This window comes from Penicillium bovifimosum (assembly GCF_028826915.1).
Source record: "Penicillium bovifimosum strain IBT 22155 chromosome Unknown utg000003l_segment0_segment0, whole genome shotgun sequence".
Taxonomy (NCBI): Eukaryota; Fungi; Ascomycota; class Eurotiomycetes; order Eurotiales; family Aspergillaceae; genus Penicillium; species Penicillium bovifimosum.
Genome location: NW_026622712.1, coordinates 2,426,261 through 2,449,739, shown reverse-complemented (window position 1 = coordinate 2,449,739; position 23,479 = coordinate 2,426,261). Strand labels below are relative to the sequence as shown.

Genomic DNA, 23,479 nt, shown 5'->3' with positions numbered 1-23,479 from the left:
GCTGCGTTTGCCAGGGGTATGAAATCCAGATACACGACCGAAGTGCAAAGCACTTGTCTGCGCAATCTCAAATATTCAGATACACTTTGGCTAGGAACCTGCCATTATGCGGACTGTTCGACAGTCCTAGTCACAGAGGGGACCAGCCTATGATCGCCAATAGCCAAAGAATCCCCATTGATCACTGGTTTCGTTTTGGGCAACGTACACAACCGGGCAAATGTTATAGGTGACGTGAGTAGATGGTGTATGGAAGTTACTCAATTCGCTAATTATGGATCAGCAAAACTAGATATGATGACAATGGGTAACTCAGCCCTAGGGAAAAGAGAAGGTAAGAACCACACCAAGTGGATAACCAAGGTTTGCATTTGCTCGTCAGCCTTTCTGTAGCTACTTGGTCCAGTTGTATCTGATGCCAGGGACCAGGTTCCCATGTCCCTTCACAGGTGCTTTCAATAGAAGGTAGCTTAACTGGATTTTCGGTTCAAGGTGCTGCCATCAAGGCCAGGAGGCGGAGGCGCACAGCAGCAGCAATAACGACCCACCAGTGGGAAACAAATGGCTGGGCCTAAAAACGCGGGTTGATGGTCATGCTAGAACAGCTGGCGTGTCTGGGGTAAGGAATATAGTGTTTCCATACGGCATATCAAAGAGAGCCCGATCTAGCAACGTGTCAATTCAACGGCGAGAAAGTAAGAATGAAACTTCGTCTCATTCAAAACTTCCATTATGAATTTTCCAGGGAATGCTAGTGAGCAATCCCGCAAAAGCATGCGTTTGCCATAAACGTGATGTCTTCTCAACTGCTTAGATATCCAAGCACAACGCTTCCAATCAATGTCCAGTTTATTGTTGTAGTGGGGCTTGATAGTTGAGAGGGCGCCTACAAGATGATCAGTGATGCGTCCAAGGGTGGTATTAGGAAGATACTGACTTGAACAGTAAAATGTGAGGTTCCGGTTCATGCACCTCGTAATGCTCCCATCCCAAGCTCTGTTCGCATGTCAGGATCGATACACACGGCCGAGCTACGCGTAACGTACCTGTGTAATGCCCAAAGCCCGCCATTCTTCTTCCCAAAGCAACTTCAAAGTCCCTTTAGAGCTGTCGAAGTAGTCCGCGGGAATTTTCTTCAGCATGTTCTTCGGAAGCTGCACATGTCGGTATTCGAATTTGTCATCATTATATCTACGTGAAAGAGTCAACCCGAGAGACTACTCCAAGAGATAGGGTATTCTCACCTTGCCGAATAGTGGATAGAATCCACAAACTCGTCAAGCTTCTCGCGCTCCGTCTCTAGGAGGAGACGCGGCTTCTTATTGCGCCTCGCTGGGTCGATGTCCATTGAGATAGCGGAAGGGGAAAAGAGGATAGGCTATGAAGATCATCACCAGACATTAGTTTATTCCGTGGGATTGAATATGAAAAAGCCACTGGATAAGCACCTTGCAGTGTATACTCACAATTGGTTGAACAACTATCGCATGCAGCAATGATTGGGATAGGTGCGCACAAGGGTTTTGTGGGAATCTTAAGCTTGTGTAAGATGAACTGATGGAAATCCAAATCACAAGTGAAGATTGCTGAGTTGGAGATTGGGAAGATGTGATGTGACAGGGAAATCAATAGGTGTGACTGTAGAGACAAACAATCATCGGACTTGTTTCACGGGACTTAGGATATTAGTGGGGGGAACCCCGAAATGACCAATTGTTGCCTCAGGTGTCAGATCGAGTGTTGATGTTCTATCCGTGCACGTGATATGCATTAGATAACCACTCTTGCCTAGATAGGTATAGTGCCCAATAGTATTATGTATGTAATAATGTACATAATAACGACGAATGGCTGCGAGTTTCTAATACACAACACGTACTGGTAATACCACACGATACTGATTGATTACTGGCGCGATGACCGCATCCCGAGGTCGAAGTGGACGCGTCCTGCAAACACGTCTGAGTTGAGGAATGTCTGCACGTATATCTCCTTCACCATATTCCATCACAACATTTTACTTATAGTTCTCTCATTTGTTATAGATTTCTGTCCTTTACTTTGTTCTTTTTTCACTCTCTGAGGCTATCCAAGCTCATATTCCTACCCCTATGTGTGACTCAACTCATTTGGAACTTTATCAGAAGTAATCTAAAGATGAGCTCCAGACGACGATCGGCTGTTACAGCCTTCCCAGATTCGACGCTTCGAGGATCTAAACGTCAAAAGATCTCAGTAAGTATCATTAACTTATTACACTATCTCCATAATTCACTTTCTCCTCGTTACCTGATGGACGGCAATCACATCATCTTGAACTATCGCAGCTAGACCGGCATTGTTCAAACGTATGATTACCGTCCTAGATCATATTTGACACACACAACCTTCTTGCAAATGCCTCATTGGCTAACCAAACCTGCGGGTGTACAATAGGACGACAACCCAAATCGTGCGTCGTCACGTTCGGACCCTGAGTTACCGGATGAACCAGATGGTACCGCGGAGTCGCATGCCGAGTCCGAGGCCGGGTTTGAAGGTGACGATCTTCAGACTGCCCAGGATAAGATCATGTCTGAGCTAACTCGGCTCAAGGATCATGAGTAGGTCTCACTAACAAGCTGTTAGGCATGAGGCTGACGTCTGCAATTAGTGGTCAGGAGGTCTCTTACCCTTTCATTGGGAAACCAGATCGGAATCTTTACCGAGACTATTACGAGATTATACAACATCCGGTGTCTTTGCGGAGCATCCAAAAGAGAGTTCGTGGTACGGACAGCAGGAAAAATACATCCAGGACTACCGCATATCCTACGTGGCAATCATTTGAAGAGGAGGTCAGCTATATATGGCGAAATGCTAGAGACTACAATGAAGATGACAGTGAAATTGCTATCCTCGCGGGGGTTTTGGAAGTAGGCTCATATCCCGATCCTCTTGATGTCTCCTTCAGCTTGCTGACGTTGGAACCCAGGACCACTTCCGTCGACGGGTTGCGGAAGCCAAGAAGGTTGTTCCTGAATCCTTCCAGGTAGATGGAGCCCCTGAGATACCTCGCATCAAATTGAAAGTGGGCACACCTGTGTCCCCAATGACGCAGAGATTGACCTTGACAATGCCTGGGCAGACCACTGATACCGTATCCAAGGACGATGGTCAGCCTACAGACGTGACAGCAGAGGACGAGTCCCTAAGCCGAAGGCAATATGTTGCCAGGGCTAGATCAACGGGTCAAGCTATCAGAGAGTCAGCTGGGGAAGGCTCTCCCAAAAAACATCTCGACAGCTCGAGGTCGAGCACTGCTACCACACCATCTTTCTCCGAGCAACAACACAAAACATCCGTGAGCACGCGGGGCCTTCTAAATTCGGCAAGCACCGAATCTGCCCTTGCAACGACCACTTCCCGCCATTCTCCCAACGTGTTGTTCGAGGCTTCTGCGGAAGTCGCTCGACATGCTTCTTTGGGCTCAGGTACGCTGCGCTAGATGAAAGCATTGTGGTTTTCGCGGTCCCCCGCACAGCCCCTGGTTCTTACTGACGGTTTGTCAGCGCACACTTCATCCCAGGCCCAAGTTGGCTCGTCACCCATGGACTCATTTCTCAGGCGGCCACATCAAGGTTTGAATCCCGCTCTGGGTGGAAGGGCTTCTAGCTAACTACAAGCCAGATCCAAACGTGGCTCTGATTCGCAATGTTGAAATACTTACGCATGCCTCTTTGTCTTTGCGATCAGACTTCTGTCTAGACATCCCGCCCTCGCCACTTGTCTCGCAGCAGAATATAACAGTCCATCTTCCTCCGTCGCATAATTTACTGACGGTCAGACTTCGCTTGGCGGCTAGTACCCCTGACCGGCAGGTGAAGATAGTTGCGTTCGTGGGTACGCAACGTCTTCTTCCGTCTGGCGAGGCAACTATACTTTCATATGATATCCATCTTCACCCCGGCATGATGAAGGTTGACTTTGAAGCTATTGCGGGGCCCGCCAGGGGAATTCCCAAATCCATTGTTCCTGGTTCAGATATTGACTATGAACGTGTCACGCTATTCTTCAACCTGTTACGGTGATTCATTCGGAGAGAGGGGGAAGCAGCGCTCGATAGCTTATTTTAATGAAGATGCTGTGGTGTCTTTTCTTTCTTTATGAGAGAACCTTCTGACAGTTACTCGTGTGAGAAGGTCTGGGAACGTTCCCTTTTACCAGGGACAAGGACACGTCCAATAGTGCTATGCTGGACTTTGTTCGTGTTCGCCGATGTATATACCGCATTTTTTTCTCCGCCTTCCTAGTTGATATTTGCATCACTGCACCAACGCTAATTTCTGTACTCTTTGAAGATTCGAAGCCGTTATTATCTCAGGTACTATTCACTCCTACTATCATCGTGCATATAGCTATACCCGGGTGGAGTCAATCGGACAGGAACTGCAGGTATGGTCGGGTTAGCTCCCGTATGATTTGGTACGGATATCCCTAGGCTGTGGCAAACCCATGGGTACTGAAGTTTGAGCTACGTCTTGTCTATAATCCTGACCAATACTAGTATGTTTACCTGGTAGCTTGGTACTGTCTACCTGGCTGCATGTCTGCCTGAGCCCGCACCTTGACAACTTCACGCTGCATCATTCGATAGTATTTTAGATAAGGGCTTGGTAATGTCATCTGCTATGATATTTTAGAAGCCAGAAGGAAAAAGGAGCAAATATCTCGTTCCTGTGCTAAGAACTAAGGTAACAGAACTGGAGAAGGGGAAGAGGAAAGAAGAAGAGCTGCGCAGAATAACTCATTTTTTATGTTCTTCGGTCATGCTTGCTCCTTCTCCTAGCTATCGTTCGCTTGTCGCATGATAACCACATGATAAAGCCTTAGTTACTGGAAACTGTGCTAATTAGTATCGTGTCAGTCATATCGGCTATCCACCGCCCGCCGCTCTCAGCGGTGCAGACACAGGTCTTGGGGGGAACGTCTGAGCGGCGAATGTTGTGGTGTACTACTTAATATTCGCAGGATTTTTTTCTATAGTTCCCACCAAACCTTGCGGGAGATTTTTGCGCGACGGAATGAAGTTATTCTACACTTTCTCGACGAGTCGCCAACCAACGCAATTATCACAATCGGGCGACGAGGTACCCCAGATACTGAGGGCCTCTACCGGTTGATGGTGCAATTGTCGGAATTTCCTGAGAATAAAGGTCCGAAAGTTGTACTGTACCTAATGTTACTGGCCCGCTGTTACGCCCAGTTACGAATGATGAAGATCGACCAATGTAGTGGCATTAAACGAAGCAACTAAGCATGAGGAGAGAAGGAAAGAAGGAAAACATCTCCGCCAGGACGTGCTGATATCTTGTCCGATAAGCAGCACGTGCCCCTCCCTTATCGTTACGTGTCCGTCTCCCTCAAGTCACATGCCTCATAGCCCCAAGTCCTCCATGACCTGTAACACCTGCTCCGACTTGAAAGACAGCGCCAATGTGAAGGGAAATTATCTCTGAGTATTTTGACTCTTTGTTACCAGGCCCACTGGCCTTGGCTGGGGCATGCGGGAGACCTGTCAAGGTCTCCGGTACTCCGACATTGCTTTCCACCCATTCATTGTCAAGCGTGTCATGACGCGTGTCATGACTTATGTCATGTGAACCTTATCTGTATTAACTAGTGTTTGGTTCGCCTCCCCGGACATCCGGGCGGGCCGTTCTGGATCGTCTCCGCTTGACTGGTGTACTACGTTAGATAGTGAGAGAGGCTTGAAGATAAAGACCCGGACACTTCGGGTTCTTGTTAGAATCTCAAGAATCAATTGATGTTTCTACCCACCAAAAGATATCCTTGATTCGTATCGTCTACCTTATTTATTGCCTTCAGCTACAAAATCCCAGTACTACAACTCATCCTCTTATCTTATCGGTTCACACATCTACTACCTGACCTTAGTCCTTTGCTATTGGGTCGTCCACTACCCATCCAGTATCTTGGGACTCCCCTCCTTACAGCCAAATCCAATATTATTCGCTTTTTCAAACCCAACGCAAATATCAAAAATCGGGTGATGAGTTCCTCTAGATATTAAGTTCTTCAGTCAGTTAACTAGTAGCAAGATTGATCACAGTTCCTCAAAATAAACAACAATTAGTTTTGCGAATTTGATAATGCTCCAACAGAAGGATTATTTGAACAATTATCTATTTATTGGTCTTACTCTGATTAGGCGGTTGGCCGCCTCGCCCCTGTGGGCAAGCAGTCCCTCCCTCATCGGTTCGAATTTAAACAATTATATCCGCCATAATCAAGCATGTACCCGTAGATGTGAACTGGAGCAGGTCGAGGACAATTGCCGCGAAACATGTCGGAAACGCATTCAAAGCTCAGACCATACATCAGTGACCAATCTGATGTTAGGCAGGAGATAGATTTCTCGTGGGTGATAATGAGACGATCAGGCAAAAGGGTGATCAGTATCAGATGCACAAGGTGATATACAAGTGAAGAGGTAAACTCGTCATATAGCTGTCTAGTCATATAGTGACTGAATCTTGAAGAGGTCCAGAGCTATCCCACAAGTCTGGGGTCTTTATCCCTGACGCTCACATCATCTCGACAAGGTCTCGGCTGGACCCCGTCATTCCCAAGTTCTCCATCTTATCCTTCACATCTGATTAGGCCTAGCGCGTCACAAATCCCGCAGAACTTTTGGATCATCTGATAAGGTCTGAGGGCACCGAGGTAATACTATTATCATAGGCCAGGTCTCCTGGAAAAAGAGTGCATTTAACTAGAACAACAACTATGGAGGAAGAAGAGAGAAGAACAAGAAGGGAATCGACCAAGAAGCTATTTATCCCACTCCTTGTCACAGGAGTCAACGGAAATCCGATAGATTGAATATGCAGCCCGGGGTTGATTCATAACCTTATGTTATTGTTAAATAGACCATTAGTTTGTTAACTATATTTATTATATCTAAAAAGCTGGATTCGAACCGAGGAGGGACTGCTTGCCCACAGGGGCGAGGCGGCCAGCCGCCTATCCAGAGTAAGAATATAATAATATACGAATCCAGCTTTTTTTATGTACATCGTACGGGGCATGCGCGCCCCCGCCCGCAACTCCCATCGTTAGCCTCAATCCAATGGTGCTAGGCCTCGTCCGTCCAGCTTGGTGACAGGAGTTAACTAACGTATTTCACTGCCGAGCTGACCACCCTCAAAACCCATAGTAAATGCGATTTTATATCTCAACAACCATGAGTTTATTTTTTGTCTCCTTGCTTCACGATAGCCATTGATAAGAATAATTAGCGTTCTGTATCAATCAATTTCAAAGATATTAAAAGTCGATATCACGGTGATACCAAAGGTTACCGTTCCATGACCCAGATGTATATATCACGCAAGCATGAAGCCTTGGATTTTCCTCAAACTCCCTATAGGTGCTGGTCATGGCCTGAAAGACGCTATGCTACAAGAAAAAGTCTGTATAGGCCACCGTTGTTGAGTTACTGTGTTGTAATTTACCTCTTTTACTATGTGTTTTGGAGTGGCCAGCTCGGTGGGTTGATCAGCTCGGCAGTGAAATACGTTAAGTGACGCAGCGCAAAACACATAGTAAAAGCGATATTATCCTACATTGATATCTCAACAACCACAACTTTATTTTATCTCCTTTATTTCATGATAGCCTTTGATAAGAACACTTAGCGTTCTGTATCAATTTCAAAGATATTAAAAGAATATATTATGGTGATTTCAAGAATTACCGAAAAATACGTTGCCAAAAACGAGATATCTATTTAACACAAGCATGAAGTCTTGGATTTTCCTCAAACTTCCTATGGATGCTAGTTATGACCTGAAAGATGCTATGCTATAGGATAAAGTCCGTAGAGTCCACCGTTGTTGAGATATCATGTGTATTTAGCGCTTTTACTATGTGTTCCGGACTGCGTCACTCGCTTGTGGAATACGTTATTTGTCAATAGTATCTGTTTGTTTTACGTCTTTGTTTGGGATAGACAGACTCATGGTACACAGATTATTTTTCTTGAATGGGTTTGATATACTAGTATTTTTGTGAGAAAGAAGGCCAACTCGCACTGGATGGGTAATGGATGACCCAATGGCAAAGGACCAAAGGTCAGATAGAAGGATGAATGAATCGCTAGGGCTTTAAAGAAGGATGATACGGAGATTGGTTACTGAAGGCAACAAGGTAGATGATACGAATCAATATCTTTTAGGAGGGGAGAGACATCACTTGATTCTTGAGGATCTATCAAGGACCCCAAGTTTATGGGCGGGCCTTTGATCCTCATGCCTCTCTCACTGTCTGACGTAGTATGAATGTCACCGTAAGATCTAAAAATATCAAGACACGTTAACGGACAGACGCCTGCGGACTAACGTTCTGTGAGGACAATGGGGGTTTTCACGTGAGAGCGAACTATCAGGCAAAACGATAGTTATCGATTGTACCAGAATATATCAAAGGATCAAAGGAAGTGGTAAACTTGTCATCAGTTTATTGCCCAGTAATACAGAAAAAACTGAATGTTGAAGAGATTCAGAAATATCCCACAAGTCTGGGGTCTTGTTACGATCCGGAGCCGAGGAGCTAAGGGTAGGTGGTCGGACTTGCGGCCGGACCGTAGACAAGAACAAGAATGCCGAGGAAGGTACCAAGGCTAGACAGGATAACAGAAGAGACAAGAAGGCACAAGGCCGATCAGGACTGGCCAGGTAGGTAAGGCTGCACTATAAGACAGGAAAGAAGTGAATTGTTGCGTGAAGTGAAAATGTATATACAGTAGGGGATGCGTCCTTATATAATTTTCCCTTCTCCCTTCGTACCAAGATTGCAATGCGAAAATTCAAACAGTTAACTTAGCAGGACCGGCAACCAATGTTCGGCGTCGGCCATTGTTCGTAACTCGGCTTCGGCCAGTGTTCGGTGTTCGGACATGAACCATGACAGGAACCAGGGAGGCGCCCTGGTGGCGACTCGCTCGACTAGGGGACAAGGTGGGCCAGGAATGTGCCTGGTGAAGATTCATGACAGGTCTTTATCCCAGGCGCTCGCACCAGTGGCAAGATAGGAGGACACAATGATTAGGGATTCTATGGTTCCAAAACGTGGAGGCAATCTGACGGATCGTCGCGGATATCTGTCACAAGATCCCTTGAGGTAGTAGATCGAAACCATGAAAGCTGAGAGATCTTGACAGGGTCCCGGCGGGTCCCGTCCATCCCAAGTCCTCCGTCTTTTCCTTCACACGTTCATAGATTGACGCGGACGGACAGACGATTGCGGAATCTAGTCAAACGCAGCACATGAAGTGCAAAGATAAATAGAAGTCAAATCCCCCAGGGCCATTAGTTTTACCATCATTACTATCATCAAGTTCTTGCAACAAAATCTCAAAACTCGCTTGACTCCACCATCTTTCTTACACATTCTTCCTAAGAACCTTTTCCTCCAAATCTTCACCGCCACCATTCCTTCCTCTGCCGTAATCCTCTTAGAGTCACCCGCCAGGCGGAAACGATCCAGAACGGCCCGCCCCGCCGTCGGGGGGCGAAACCAAGTACTAATGCAGATAAGGTTCACATGAATCATATGTCATGACATGCTTGACAATGGGTAGAAAGCAATGACGGAGTACTGGAGATCTGTCAGGGTCCCCCGCCTCATGCATACCCCGGCTAAGGCCAGTTGGCCTGGTAACAAAGGAGTCAAAATACCCAAAGACAATTCGAATTCCCTGCACAATTTTCGTTATATATGATGGCATATTTGTCATTGAAAGTTGTCTTTTATGGCATTTTGAGTAATTTTTCGACGCTCAGGAGATTGACTCCAATTTAGGAATATTATACATGATTGATGAAGAATTGGATATTTGTATTTACTTTGACAAATTTTTGCCTTTTCTTGTTTTCGAGGGACGTTGGTTTTGTATTTGTTACCATGATAATATGTCAGTAAACCCCATATTTTGAGGTTCTTGATGAATAGTTTTATTTTGTTATATCTTCCTCTTGGAGGTTTACAGCAGAGGAAAGAATGGTGGAGCCAAATATGATTAATTGGTTTGAATGGTATATGAACTTGATGATCGTTATGATGGTTATTTATTACCCTTGGGATTTGAATCCTTTTTATTTTTGCACTTCGTGTGCTGTGTTTTGCACGTGGTTACACGAGACCCACACGGGGAAGACGCCGAGAAGGAGACGCAGAGACATAGGTCTATAGCTAGCGAGCTGTTCGGAGGGCCCCTACTGCTAAGCTAGGGGAGGAAGGAAAAAAAGAAAAAATAGTGACATGCACTAAGACCTGTCACCACGCTGGACGGACGAGGTCTAGCACCATCAGGTTGAGGCTAACGCTGGGAGGTGTGGGCGGAGGCGCGCGCACCCCTTACGATGTACATAAAAGGCTTGATTCGAACCGAGGAGGGACTGCTCGGCCAACCGCCTAATCGGTGTAAGACTAATAAATAAATAAATATTCCCCAGTGGATAGAGGCTAACGATGGGAGTTGCGGGCGGAGGCGCATGCGCCCCGTACGATGTACATAAAAAGCTGGATTCGAACCGAGGAGGGACTGCTTGCCCACAGGGGCGAGGCGGCCAGCCGCCTATTCAGAGTAAGAATATAATAAATAAATATTCCCAGTTGTGGATGGAATCCTTGGATTACCCATCGGGCTCTATTCCTGTAGGTCTTCTCATCTCTAGGAGGTTTACAGCAGAGGACGAATAAATCTAGAAGAAGGTTGGCAAAGCCAAGTAAGTGTGTTTGATTGTGTTAGAGATCCTTCGGCTCTTTGGTATGAGTTGCGCGATAGCAGATTGGTTTGAATGGTGTGATCTTGATGATAGTTATTAGTTGTGATTGATAATGATGATTCCCCGGGGGTTTCGACTCCATTTATGTCTGTACCAGGCTAAGCGTTGTCCACCGCGAGTGCTGTCTGTCTTATCCGAGTGGCGAGGGCCGAGCCGGCCTGCGCGAGGTCACGCGTCTTGTCTGGGATTGGGACGGATATTGGGATTATTTGCTCTCATATCATCATGATTACTCATGATTGTTTGGTTGTTGTGGGATTTGATATAAAATTTTAGTTTGAATACCCTTTTCCTTTTCTATGGGTGTGGTAACTAGTATGTTTTATTATTGTCCTTTTGAGTCTTGGAGATATCGATAATGTCGTAAACTTTGTACTTTCAATTTCCGACTTCTTCTTTGCATGCCTTTATCCATATTTGGTTGTTTGTTAATCTCGTGGCTTGGTTGCAACCACTGGGCTCAGTGGCTATGGTGGTAGCAATTATAATTTTTTGTTGTATTTGTCATGGTCATTTGGATCAGGTTTTATGTGCCTATTCGTGATATCATGTTTCCTAACTCTTGAGCTGTATATAGTTTATTCATTTCTTTGTACGGGACTTGCACTTTTATTTTGTATAGGCTTTCAGGTAATTTGGTTGATAGCTCTATCTCAGCTTCACCATTTTTATCGTCATTTTACGTAGCGAAAGTTTTCACATACAATAACCTCTTATTAAGATCCTGTATTATGGGTATGAATTGGAAACCTGACCATAGTTGACTAGTGGTCTTTTTGGTTAACGCCTGGACTTACGTTAGGCAGGTGGTGTCGGGCCCACATGCCGTAACGTGGATCCTGGCTGTTTCGGCACCCCGGCTATTCCGGCAGGAACTTCAAGACTTCAACTTTCGTACCTTTTTTAAACGCCAATTAATCAACCAAAAGACCATAACGTATTCCACAAGCGAGTGGCCCAGTCCAAAACACATAGTAAAAGCGATAAAATACAACTTGATATTTCAACAACGGTGGGTTCTACGGACTTTATCCTATAGCATAGTATCTGTTAGGTTATAACTAGCATCTATAGGAAGTTTGAGGGAAGTCGAAGACTTTATGCTTGTGTTATATCGATATATCTTTCTTGGCAACGTATTATTCTGTAATTTCTGTAATCACTTCAATATTGCCTTTTAATATCGTTGAAATTCATACAGAACGCTATTTTCTCCTATCAATGGCTACCGCGAAATGAAGGAGATGAAATAAATTCGTGGTTGTTGAGATAATATATCGCGTTTAGTGCCATTTACTATGTGTTTTGAACCGGGCCACTCGCTTGTGGAATACGTGAAATTTCACTAAACTAAGTTTTGGGGCATCTGTTATAAAAATGGCCTTTTTTACGACACCCAGAACAGGTGATTTGCCGCGGCATAGGGGGTAAAACATGGAGTGTAGGTTCAACATAGGGTTCTAGAGCGGATGTAGGACGAGATATATATCTCACACTTGCACCTTCCTCACCACCAACGCTGGTAGTAGGACCCTAAAGCTCAGTTAAACCGCCTCTATTGGGTACTTGCCTCATTGTTTGTCCATCTTTGTTGTCTGCTTTCTATTCCTTTCCCATAAATGCTCGGTTTCATCGCGCATCAAGATACGCTCATCAACTAACTTGACCGACAATATTCACCCATTCGCGACTGCCATCCTGCAAAACACCCTTCCGACCGGTATAGGATGACTATGTAATGTCCTTTGTCATTGCAACAACTCCCATTGCGAAACCCTAGTTCGTCAAAGTTGTAGATATCATCCGAAGTGCAGGTTTCAATGTGTCGTGGGGTGGCCAGCTCGGTGGTGAATTACGTTATGGGCCAGAGAGGTGTTAACGTGGATCCTGGTCGTTTATTCCGGCAGGAACCTCAATTGTCCTCTCCTCACCAATGTCACGTGCTATGAGATCTAGGACAAAGGACAAGGGTCATGTGATCGAGGAGGTGATTGTTTGTTCGTGCCTGAGGCACGTACCTGATGAGCATAAAGGCTCCTCTCAGATAGTTGCTTTCTTTCTTTCTCTTTCTCTCTTCACCTTTAGTTTTCTGAATAACAGCACTCTTTCCACCAAAGACTTGGCCCACAACAGGGAGATTGATATCCCTGACGCAATTGAGTTATCTGACGATGACCTTCTAATCTAAAAGAGGTATGCCTTCCATTATTCACAAAAGAAAAAACAATAATGAACAAATATTTACTTAGAAACATAAACCAGAGTTGAATTTGCCAATGCGTTCAAAAGATTTAGTGTTCGATAGGATTAGTTTATACTCAACACTCCTTCCTGATACAGTCCCATCGCAAAAGTTTCCGTCGATGCGGCCCCACACCCGCGTTTTTTGGACGCGTGCCAACCAACTCACCTTCGTACTTTTCGTTGGTGTGGTTCAGGTGGAAGAACCAACGGTGGCGCTTCCCTTTTCCGATCTCGACGGAACATTCATCACTCCACACAACTCGCTTCCAGTCATCCCACGTCCAATTCCGGTGGGCCTCAGCCCATTCTAAACGTAGCGCGGCCACTTCCGGAGTCAGGAAGGGTCTTTTTCTAGCTTTCCAATGGCCGTAGCCCGAGGATTTCATCAAACGAAGAAGGGTGTCGTCAGACGCCGTTAATCCGCTTTGTTCGCGAATTTCTCGATACACGATAAAGGGATTGCGCTTAATTAAACGCAGGATCAAGCGCTTGTCACCCTCAGAGAGCATAGGGGGTCTCCCAGATCGAGGGCAGGTCTTCCCATCTGCTCGGGCGTGTTCTTGTTCAAGGGTATATTTGATGGTTGAAGGGGATAAACCAAAGTGTCGCGCAATAGTAGCCGTGGGGATCCCCATTTCAGCTTGACTAGAGATTTTACCACGTAAGTGTGGAGTTAACTCAGTTCCCTTTACCCTGTTTGAATTAATAGGACGTAGGGGCGTTCTGGGAACCATGGTAGGTGTTTGACATGTGATCACGTACCGGAAGTCGAAAGGTCTATCTATCATGATTTGGGGCGCGATCTGGGGTGGTGGTTCCTCGAAGATATACGAAATGGTTCGAGATAAGGCATCCGCCCGAAACGGCTACTCTGCACGCTCGTATCTCGATGTTTTAGAGGGAAATCTACCTCAAATTCTCGATGATACCAACCGCATCTTCATGCAGGATAACGCCCCGATTCATACGGCTCGTTTAATCAAGTCGTGGTTGGATGAGCACGAATATGATGTGATGAAGTGGCCTCCGTATTCGCCGGATCTGAACCCTATCGAACATGCCTGGGCTAAGCTCAAAGAAATGATCGATAGGCTGGATCCGCACCTGGAATCATTTGCTGGAACCCCTTCTGAATTAAAGGAGCATCTTTCCAATTTAATCGACCTGGCGTGGGAGGAGCTAGGCCAATATTACTTTGACAAGTTGGTGAAGACGATGAACCACAAGGTTGAGGCTTTTATCTCCTCTCAGGGGTGGTACACTAAATATTAGACTCTGTAAATAATATTATCTGTCACGGGGTTCCCCCATTGGGACTCCCGCATCCCTTAGCGCTCGGACCTTGTCTGAGCGCCCAGCCGATCTCCGTTGCGACTCCGGAGGATCATGGATCTGGATACTGCCGACCATCGGCTCTCGTCAGCTTAGGGGTTGTACCCCACATTGTCTTTGTTTACCACATCCGATCTTCGGTTGACCATCGTGTCATTTGGAAGATTGTCAGATTGTTTTTGAGGGATTATCACATTGTATGAGGGAATTCCCTCCTCGCTGTCATTGTGTTTGACATGGAGTTATCTGTTTGTTGTTAAATACTTCGGCTTGGAGAGTACCATTTGAGCTCTCCAAGAATCAGTCTCTGTTCTACTGCTGAATCTATCAAGTCTTCTTCTTCTTCACATCTATTTTCTTCTTACCTAGTTGACAGGTCTTCTGTCCTGTAAACAGTCACCCCTAACATTATCAGATTAATCAAGCAATTCCCCTTAAAATTATCCTATTTTTAATGTAATTAATGGTGATGATTGATTTAAATTATTTACTTCAAACTCATCTCATGGGTTCAGATATATATATTTTCGGTGGCGCGGGTTGACGGAAACTTTTGCGGTAGAACTGTATGTGATTTGAATTTTTTTCATACTGTAAGATCTAAAAATATCAATATGACCTAAAAATATCAAGACACAACGGACAGACGCCTGCGGACCGACGTAACATAAAGATACAACACAAAACCGTAACGTTCATAGATTGACGCGGACGGACTGAGGATTGCGATTTATTGCTTCCGGACAGACGATTGCGGAATCTCACCAAACACAGTGTTACGGGGTCCTACCCTAGAACCCCTCACATCTCATGATAGCGTTATCATCTCAAGGCTCGGACTCTGGATGAACATTGTACCTCGCCCGATCATTGGGCTCCACACATTGTTGACTTGGATCCCGGATTGATCTTTGATTGGATCATCGGGCTTCCGTCATCTTGGGACTCGGACCCCGCATTATCTTGTTGGATCTCGGATGATCTTGACCGATCCTGGATGGCCTTGCATGGCTTTGGATTGTCTCAGGAGATCGTCGGATAAGTCTGTGAAAGACCGATGTTGTACGAGGGAGTTTCCCCTCTTTTGCCCCGCTTTGTTGTGCCAATGAGCATTGAGCATTTGTCATTATATTCATGTTAAATACTTCGGCTTGGAGAGTGCCATGAGGGCTCTCCAAGATTCAGTCTCGTTACCGAATGGACTATGCTCATGTCTGAGCCTGCTCATATCAATGAGCCCTACATCTTGCTGTCTTCTTACCTAGCCAATAGTCTTCTGTTTCTATTTACCCCTTAACACACAGCACATGAATTGCAAAGATAAATAGGAGTCAATCCCCCAGGGGAATTAGTTTTAGCGTCACTACTATCATCAAGTTCTTGCAACACAATCAAACTTACTTGACTCCACCATCTTTCTTCCACATTCTTCCTAAGAACCTTTCCGTTACGATGATGCCAGTTCCTCAAAGATAGAAGAGTGCATTTGAACTGAATATTGAAGACAGAGAGGGAAGGAGAAGAAGGAAGAAGGGAAGTGAGAGATGGGCCTTGACATAGATCCTCGCGTCATGTGTTCTCTGGCACATCCCTCCGTCTAGTTCAATGCACCTTCAAAAGCAAACAACAATTTAATAATAAACAGCAAACCTGTCACACGGGACTATGCTTAGGAGGTTGACTCCCAATTCAGGAATATATTAGACATCATTGATGAAGATTTGTATTTATTTCACATAGATTTTATTCTGCCTTTGTCTTTTGCATTTAGATATCCTGCTCCACCTAATTAATGGTTTTTTGTGGGCTCATATGCATGGAATAGCTTCAAATCGAACAACAATTTGTGGCGTGATGTGTAGATCTTTTGCCATGTTCGTAATATGGAGAATTGTATGGTTGTTTTTTTCCATGGGGTCTTTGTTCCATAGATAGTATTCCATGATTTTCGATGCCACTCGCGAGATTCGTCGATCAAATCGGCGAAAAGGACCCAATAGAATAAGACAGGGTCTATTCTCAATGATTGTGTCACGTGTGACAGGTTTGCTTTTATTATTACTTTTGTTGTTTGCTTTTGAAGGTGCATTGAACTAGACGGAGGTGTCACGTGCTATGAGATCTAGGACAAAGGACAAGGGTCATGTGATAGAGGAGGTGATTGTTTGTTCGTGCCTGAGGCACGTACCTGAGGAGCATAAAGGCTCCTCTCAGGTAGTTGCTTTCTTTCTCTTTCTCTCTTCACCTTTAGTTTTTTGAATCACAGCACTCTTTCCATCAAAGATTTGGCTCATAACATAAAACTAAAGGTCATCACAACCCTCACTGAAGCAACGCTGTACAGACCATCATTGTGATTGGTCTCAGCTCGTCTTCACCCCACGTTCCTTGGCACCATACAGCCAAGACTTCCGAACCCGAATCCGACGATTTCCCGAACCGAAGACCCACAGTGCCGACTGTGTTGACGAATCAGAATGGCTCCTCCTAAGGCTGATAAGCACAGCAGACAGCAGCGAGTGAGCAACCCCGATGACGAACCCCAGACACCCCCGAATCCTGACTCCGGCCCTTCCCACGAAACCGCTCCTGATCCTCTCGCCGACAATGATGACGATACTGGCGGAGGATTTGCACCCCAGATCACGTTCAAGGGAACCAGATTGATCAACCTCCAACTGGACTCGCCGACGGTTACCAAACAGCTCCTGAAGATTGATCTCAAGGACCGATATGACAAATTGACCGCGGTCTACAAGGAACTGGAGCAGAAGTTCTACGAACTTGAAAGACTCAACTCTGAACTCCAGGACAAGCCCCGCAATCAGGAAGGAAAAATCATTCGTGAGCGAGACGAGGCGATGGCTCGCTACCAACGAGCAAGAGAAGAGAGAAACAACGCGCGAGCTGACCTGGAGAAAGCGGTCTCTCGAGCAGCCGCAGCTACGGAAGAGAAGGATGCCGCTATTACCAAGCTGCATGAGATGGCCATCAAGTTCTGTGATCTGCAAACCCGCGCACCGATTGTGGAGGCGGTCAAGAAGACAACGCGTCTGCCAGACGCACCCATGCTTAGCGACGGAGTTGACATCCGTTACGAATCCTGGATGACGGGCATCAAGAGGAAGCTCACAGGGAATGCAGACCATTTCCCCGACGCGAACGCCCGTATCCAGTACGTGCAGAGCCGTGCCGAGGGACAAGCGTTTCGTCACATGGCTCCCCGTCTGAACGAGGAATCGCCCGACCCGTATAAAGACTACGGAGATATCCTCGCGCATATGAAGACCGTGTTTTCAAACCCAAACCATGCGGCAGAAGCACGTGCCAAGTATCAGCGGCTCACAATGAAGCCTCGTGACCAGTTTACTAGCTTCCTTGCGGATTTTATGGAGCTCGCAAACGAGGCAAATATCCATGTCGATAACCGCAAGGTTGACCTGTACGAAAAGCTACCCCCGTTGTTGCAAAGCCAGATGCTGGGGGACTCCTGCGAGGATGAAGTCAGTTTCGAGACGTTCAAAGATAGGTGTATCCGACGCTCTCATGCGATCGCCCTCGCCCAACAGAGCAAGACCACCACCGCGACCGGCCGAGGACGATCGAATCCAGTCTCCTCTTCAACTGGGGTGGGATCATCGTCATCGAACACGAAGGTTAAGACAGAAAACCCCACATCGTCGACCTATGTCCCCATGTCTGCCACGGAACGTGCGACCCTCATGAAAGAAGGGAGATGCTTTGGCTGCAAAGAGCATGGTCATATGACGCGCGACTGTCCCAAAAACACGTCGAAGCCCACTGCCGCTCCTACTGTCGCTACAACCCAGCCCGTCGTCAATTTGACAGCTCTCGAGGATCCCGCGGTTGACAACTCGGGAAAAGCTCGTGCCTAGGCGAAGTCTCCCTCCTAGGCGGAATGAAGGTATCACTTTTTGCTTTGAATCTGCAGAAATTACTTGGAAGTCCCCACGATAGTTTAGTTTTTAAAACAGAGCTTATGTTGAATGGACGTTCCTTTTCGATCTCAGCACTTGGTGATACTGGAGCAGACGGATCAATTTTTATCAACTCAGCCCTAGTGGAGTTGCTTGGACAGCATGGCCTTAGGACCCAGCGACTGGACAGAGAATGCCCCGTAAATGGGCTTGATGGAAAGCCTTCTCGGCCCATCACCCATGCAGTGATCCTTTCCATGGGAATCGATGGACATATCCAACAGCAAATTCCAATGCTGGTGGCGGACCTTGGGAAGCACGATATGATCATTGGAAGGCTATGGTTCTCAGAGCATGACGTTTTGCTTGACTGTCGTCGTCGCCGAATGATTTGGCCCCACGAAGTGTCCCTGTTTGAAGAAGTGGCTAGTAAAATAGCACTTCCGACACCCCTCACGATCCTAAAGAATCCCCGAAACCTCACTCACCAGAAGGATGCGGATCGTCGTGACAAATTCCTGGAGCAGAGCATTGATCCCTACCTAGATCGGAACGGAGGACGCTTCCCATCCCCACGGCTTCATCAGAAGGGACAATGGCGGGCAAAGGATATTGAGAAAATGCAACGAAACCTCGACGGAACAAAATCTCCAGAATTATCCGGCACACTTGACATAAGTATGATTAGTGCCAGCGGATACCAGAGACTCGAAACGAGGTCTCTGTCAGATTCAAAAACGGAAGTCTTTGCAACGTCTCTTAGTGAGATTGATAGCATCCTTGAAGTGAAGAGTAGCAGCGTATCTGATGACCCGGAGATGGATGAGATCCTTCGAGTGCTACCCGCTGAATACCATGATTTGGCCGACGTCTTCCTGAAGAGAAAATCAGATGAACTTCCGCCGCACAGAAAGGGAGTCGATCATGACATCGTTTTGGAGGCAGAAGCTCAGCCTGGTTACTGCCCTCTCTACAAACTGTCTACGCAGGAGCTCCAGGAAGCTAAGAAGTATATTCTAGCGAACCTCGATAAAGGGTTTATCGTTCCCAGCTCAGCACCATATGCCTCGCCGATCCTGATGGCTAGGAAACCAGGAGGTGGACTACGTTTCTGCGTTGACTATCGGACACTGAACGCGCTTACCAAGAAGGATTGCTATCCATTGCCTCTGATTGATGAGGTTCTGCAGCGAACTAGCAAGGCTAAATTCTTCACAAAGGTGGACATGCAACAAGGGTTCCACCGTATCCGCATGACGCCTGATGCTGAAGATCTGACGACATTTCGGACTCGATATGGATCCTTCAAGTACAAAGTTCTGCCTTTCGGTTTAACCAATGGACCCGCTACGTTCCAGCGTTTTATGAACGACGTTCTGAGGGAATGCATGGATGAATACGCGATCGCCTTTGTGGACGATGTCTTGATCTACAGCGAGAACGAAGAGGACTATCGTCGGCATGTCAGGGAGGTTCTCCGTCGACTCCGGGCAGCTGGATTGCAAGTGGGAATCAAGAAGTGCGAATTTTCAGTCCAACAGACGAAGTTCCTAGGCTTCATCGTCAGCACTGATGGGATTTCCGTGTACCCCGAGAAGATCCGCATTATTGAAGAATGGACGTCTCCTGATACAGTAAGAGGGATCCAGTCATTTCTTGGCTTTTGCAATTTTTACCGGCGGTTTATACGGAACTACAGCAAGATATCCAAACCACTACACCGTCTAACCCGGAAAGACACCCCGTGGGACTGGGATGACAATTGTGAAGGAGCGTTCCAGGAACTGAAGAACGCGCTCCTCTCGGCACCAATTCTACGACATTACGATAATCAGCGCCTTACCCGAGTAGAAACTGACGCATCTGACGGAGTGCTGGGTGCAGTCCTAACGCAGTACTACGAAGAGGACGATTTCTGGCACCCTGTCGCCTTTTACTCGAAAGTCATGCAGCAAGCGGAGTTGCACTACGAAATCCGAGACAAAGAACTCCTGGCAATAGTCCGTGCTTTGCAAGAATGGAGACCAGAGTTGCTTAGCTTAACGCAGGCAGAGCGTTTTGGCATAGTGACGGATCATCAATCTTTGGAGTATTTCATGAAGAACCGACAGCTGAATCAACGACAAATGCGATGGAGCGAGTCCCTCTCCCAGTTTCACTTCATGATCAAATATCGGCCGGGAAAGAAGAACATTATTGCAGACGTCTTATCACGAAAAGACGCTCCATGTCTGGATGACAGTCGACAAGCTGTTCTACTCCCAGAATCCTGTTTCGAAAACCCAGGGAGAGATCCCGACGCCGATCCCGTTCAGATATCCCCTCTCTCTAACGAAATGGCAGGTAACGGACCTGACGGATCCAGCATTGTTGAACGAGTCAAGCATGCCAATCGCAATGACCAAAGCCTCAACGAATTCCGCGAAATGGCCGGTGCAGGAAGCCCAAGCTGGTCCATAGACGACGATGGTTTATTACTCTACAATGGTAAACTAGAAGTGCCTGACCAAGATGATCTCCGTGCTCGACTCCTCGATGAGATGCATCGCCAGCCACTGGTAGCTCACCCGGGCATCGAGAAGCTGAAGAAATTAGTTTCTGCACGGTATCATTGGCATGGATGGGCCAGTGACATAAAGCGATACGTTGACAACTGCCTGATATGCAAGAGAACCAAGGCGTGGAGAGACAAGACCCCAGGTTTACTCCATCCGATAGAGATCCCGAATCGTCCATGGGAACATCTCACTATGGATTTCCGATCATTCCCGAAGGATAAGAATGGTTTTGACGCTGTATTCGTGATCGTCTGTCGACTCTCTAAGAGACCTATCTCGATACCTTGTCACAAAGAGACGACTGCGAAGAAGATGGCCCGTTTGTTCATCAACAATGTCATCAGGATCACCGGGATTCCGGTATCGATCATATCAGATCGAGGAGGACAGTTTATCTCGGAGTTCTGGACTGAATTCTGCCGAATTCTTGGAATTGAGAGAAGGCTATCATCAGCACATCACCCAGAGACTGATGGACAAAGCGAAATCGCCAATCAATATATGGCACAGCGGCTCCGCCCCTACATTGAGCATAACCAGGACGATTGGTCCGATTACCTTCCAATGGTCGACTTTGCAGCATCGATTCTGCCCCAAGAAACAACTCGAAAGTCCCCATTTTTCGTCGAGCGAGGATACGAACCTGTGATGTCATTCGACTGGCGAGATCGGAGCACCTTGACTGAGAATGAGCAAGAAGCATCGGACATGCTAGCACGTCTACATGAGATCTGGAACGAGACGAAGGAACAAGCTACGCATTCCCAGGGACGGCAGGCTCAACAAGCAAATAGGCATCGCCGTGAAGTTGATTTCGACGTCGGTGATCTGGTTTTTGTAACGACGAAGGACTGGCTGAAGGACAGGCCTAGCAGGAAGCTTTCCGACGTCGCCAGTGGACCGTACAAAATCATCAAGAAGGAAGGGTTCTCGTTCAAATTGGACCTTCCTCCGACGATTAAGGTGCATCCAGTCTTTCATGCTAGCAAGCTACGGAAGGCATCGACGACTGAACCACTGCGAGGGCAGCATTCGGACCCTCCCCCACCTATTCAGGTAGGGGAAACCGATGAGTGGGAGGTCGAGAAGATTCTCGATGCCAAACTTCGTTACCGAAAATTGGTTTACCGAGTCCAATGGCTCGGGCATGACGTTGACCTGACATGGTATCCCGCTGGGAACTTCAAAAATTCAGCTGATAAGATCGAGGAATTCCATGACAATTACCCGTCAAAGCCGGGACCACCCTTACGGCTGCAAGCATGGAAGGACGCTGCTATGGCAGACCAACTACTGGAGGATCACCCTGACGATTATAAAGTGTGACTATGACGGCATTCAGAGGACTGAATGCAGTTTTGCAAGGGGAATGTCACGTGCTATGAGATCTAGGACAAAGGACAAGGGTCATGTGATAGAGGAGGTGATTGTTTGTTCGTGCCTGAGGCACGTACCTGAGGAGCATAAAGGCTCCTCTCAGATAGTTGCTTTCTTTCTTTCTCTTTCTCTCTTCACCTTTAGTTTTTTGAATCACAGCACTCTTTCCATCAAAGATTTGGCTCATAACAGGAGGGGTGAGAACACATGACGTGAGGATCTATGTGAAGGCCCCATCTCTCACTTCCCTTCTTCCTTCTTCTTCCCTCTCTGTCTTCAATATTCTAGTTCAAATGCACTCTTCTATCTTTGAGGAACTGGCATCATCGTAACAGATTGGACAATTCACTAAATCCACCTCACATACTCGTCCCTGAGGCTATTCACACACCCACGCGATAACCGGTTGCTTGGGAAGAAGAATGTTCTTGCCCCTGAGGTAGGTCATTGTGATGGGAAATTGTCTCTGAGTATCTTGACTCTTTGTCACCAGGCCCACTGGCCTTGGCTGGGGCATGCGGGAGACCCTGACAGGTCTCCGATACTCCGTCATTGCTTTCCACCCATTGTCAAGCGTGTCATGACGCGTGTGACGACTTATGTCATGCGAACCTTATCTGTATTAGTGTTTGGTTCGCCTCCCCGGACTATCCGGGCGGGCCGATCTGGATCGTCTCCGCTTGACTGGTGTACTACGTTAGATAGTGAGAGAGGCTTGAGGATAAAAGACCCAGACACTTCGGGTTCTTGTTAGATCCTCAAGAATCAATTGATGTTTCTACCCACACTAAGATATCTTGATTCGTATCACCTACCTTATTGTCTTCAGCTACAAACTCCCAGTATTACCACCCATCCTCTTATCTTATCGGTTCACCCATCCTTCTACCTGACCTAAGTCCTTTGCTATTGGGTCGTCCACTACCCCATCCAATATCTTGGGACTCCCCTCCTTACAGAAGCCTTTAGCTTGGGAACTGCTACTTTTCTCGAGTAAGGCGGTATATCAATTTGTCCGGTGAAACAGACTCCAAGACTCAAGCCAGCGAGTTTATATGGATCTAGAGCTGGAGTATTTTGCAAAGCTCATAATCTCTTGGGGGTTTACCAGGAGAACGTATTGTGGGAGGTGAATGAAGTGAGTGAAAGTTTGTTAAGGGGGTACAGTAGAACAGAAGAT

At 46.6% G+C, this 23,479-nt stretch overlaps 5 protein-coding genes across 5 annotated transcripts; 4 read left to right on the top strand and 1 right to left on the bottom strand.

Moving 5' to 3' along the window:
- Positions 1–849: 849 nt before the first annotated feature.
- N7515_003965 (cyclin-dependent protein kinase regulatory subunit CKS1) lies at positions 850–1,553 on the bottom strand (the record flags this gene model as incomplete). Its single annotated transcript, XM_056664709.1, has 5 exons — positions 850–886; positions 938–996; positions 1,047–1,191; positions 1,245–1,378; positions 1,467–1,553. Coding segments are annotated over 5 exons (462 nt in total), but the record flags the coding sequence as incomplete, so codon positions are not given.
- A 604-nt stretch (positions 1,554–2,157) lies between these two features.
- On the top strand, positions 2,158–4,070 carry N7515_003964 (bromodomain-containing protein; the record flags this gene model as incomplete). Its single annotated transcript, XM_056664708.1, has 6 exons — positions 2,158–2,235; positions 2,437–2,603; positions 2,654–2,915; positions 2,975–3,473; positions 3,552–3,620; positions 3,670–4,070. The coding sequence occupies 6 exons, from the start codon at positions 2,158–2,160 to the stop codon at positions 4,068–4,070; spliced, it is 1,476 nt and encodes a 491-aa protein (XP_056523765.1).
- A 9,810-nt stretch (positions 4,071–13,880) lies between these two features.
- Positions 13,881–14,304, top strand: N7515_003963 (uncharacterized protein; the record flags this gene model as incomplete). The annotated part of the gene is made up of 2 exons (XM_056664707.1): positions 13,881–14,263; positions 14,298–14,304. The coding sequence occupies 2 exons, from the start codon at positions 13,881–13,883 to the stop codon at positions 14,302–14,304; spliced, it is 390 nt and encodes a 129-aa protein (XP_056523764.1).
- Positions 14,305–16,903: 2,599 nt separating this feature from the next.
- Positions 16,904–18,322, top strand: N7515_003962 (zinc finger CCHC domain-containing protein; the record flags this gene model as incomplete). The annotated part of the gene is made up of 1 exon (XM_056664706.1): positions 16,904–18,322. The coding sequence occupies one exon, from the start codon at positions 16,904–16,906 to the stop codon at positions 18,320–18,322; it is 1,419 nt and encodes a 472-aa protein (XP_056523763.1).
- A 104-nt stretch (positions 18,323–18,426) lies between these two features.
- On the top strand, positions 18,427–19,153 carry N7515_003961 (retropepsin-like aspartic protease; the record flags this gene model as incomplete). The annotated part of the gene is given in 2 exon segments (XM_056664705.1): positions 18,427–19,042; positions 19,053–19,153. The coding sequence occupies 2 exon segments, from the start codon at positions 18,427–18,429 to the stop codon at positions 19,151–19,153; spliced, it is 717 nt and encodes a 238-aa protein (XP_056523762.1).
- Between the last annotated feature and the right edge of the window lie 4,326 nt (positions 19,154–23,479).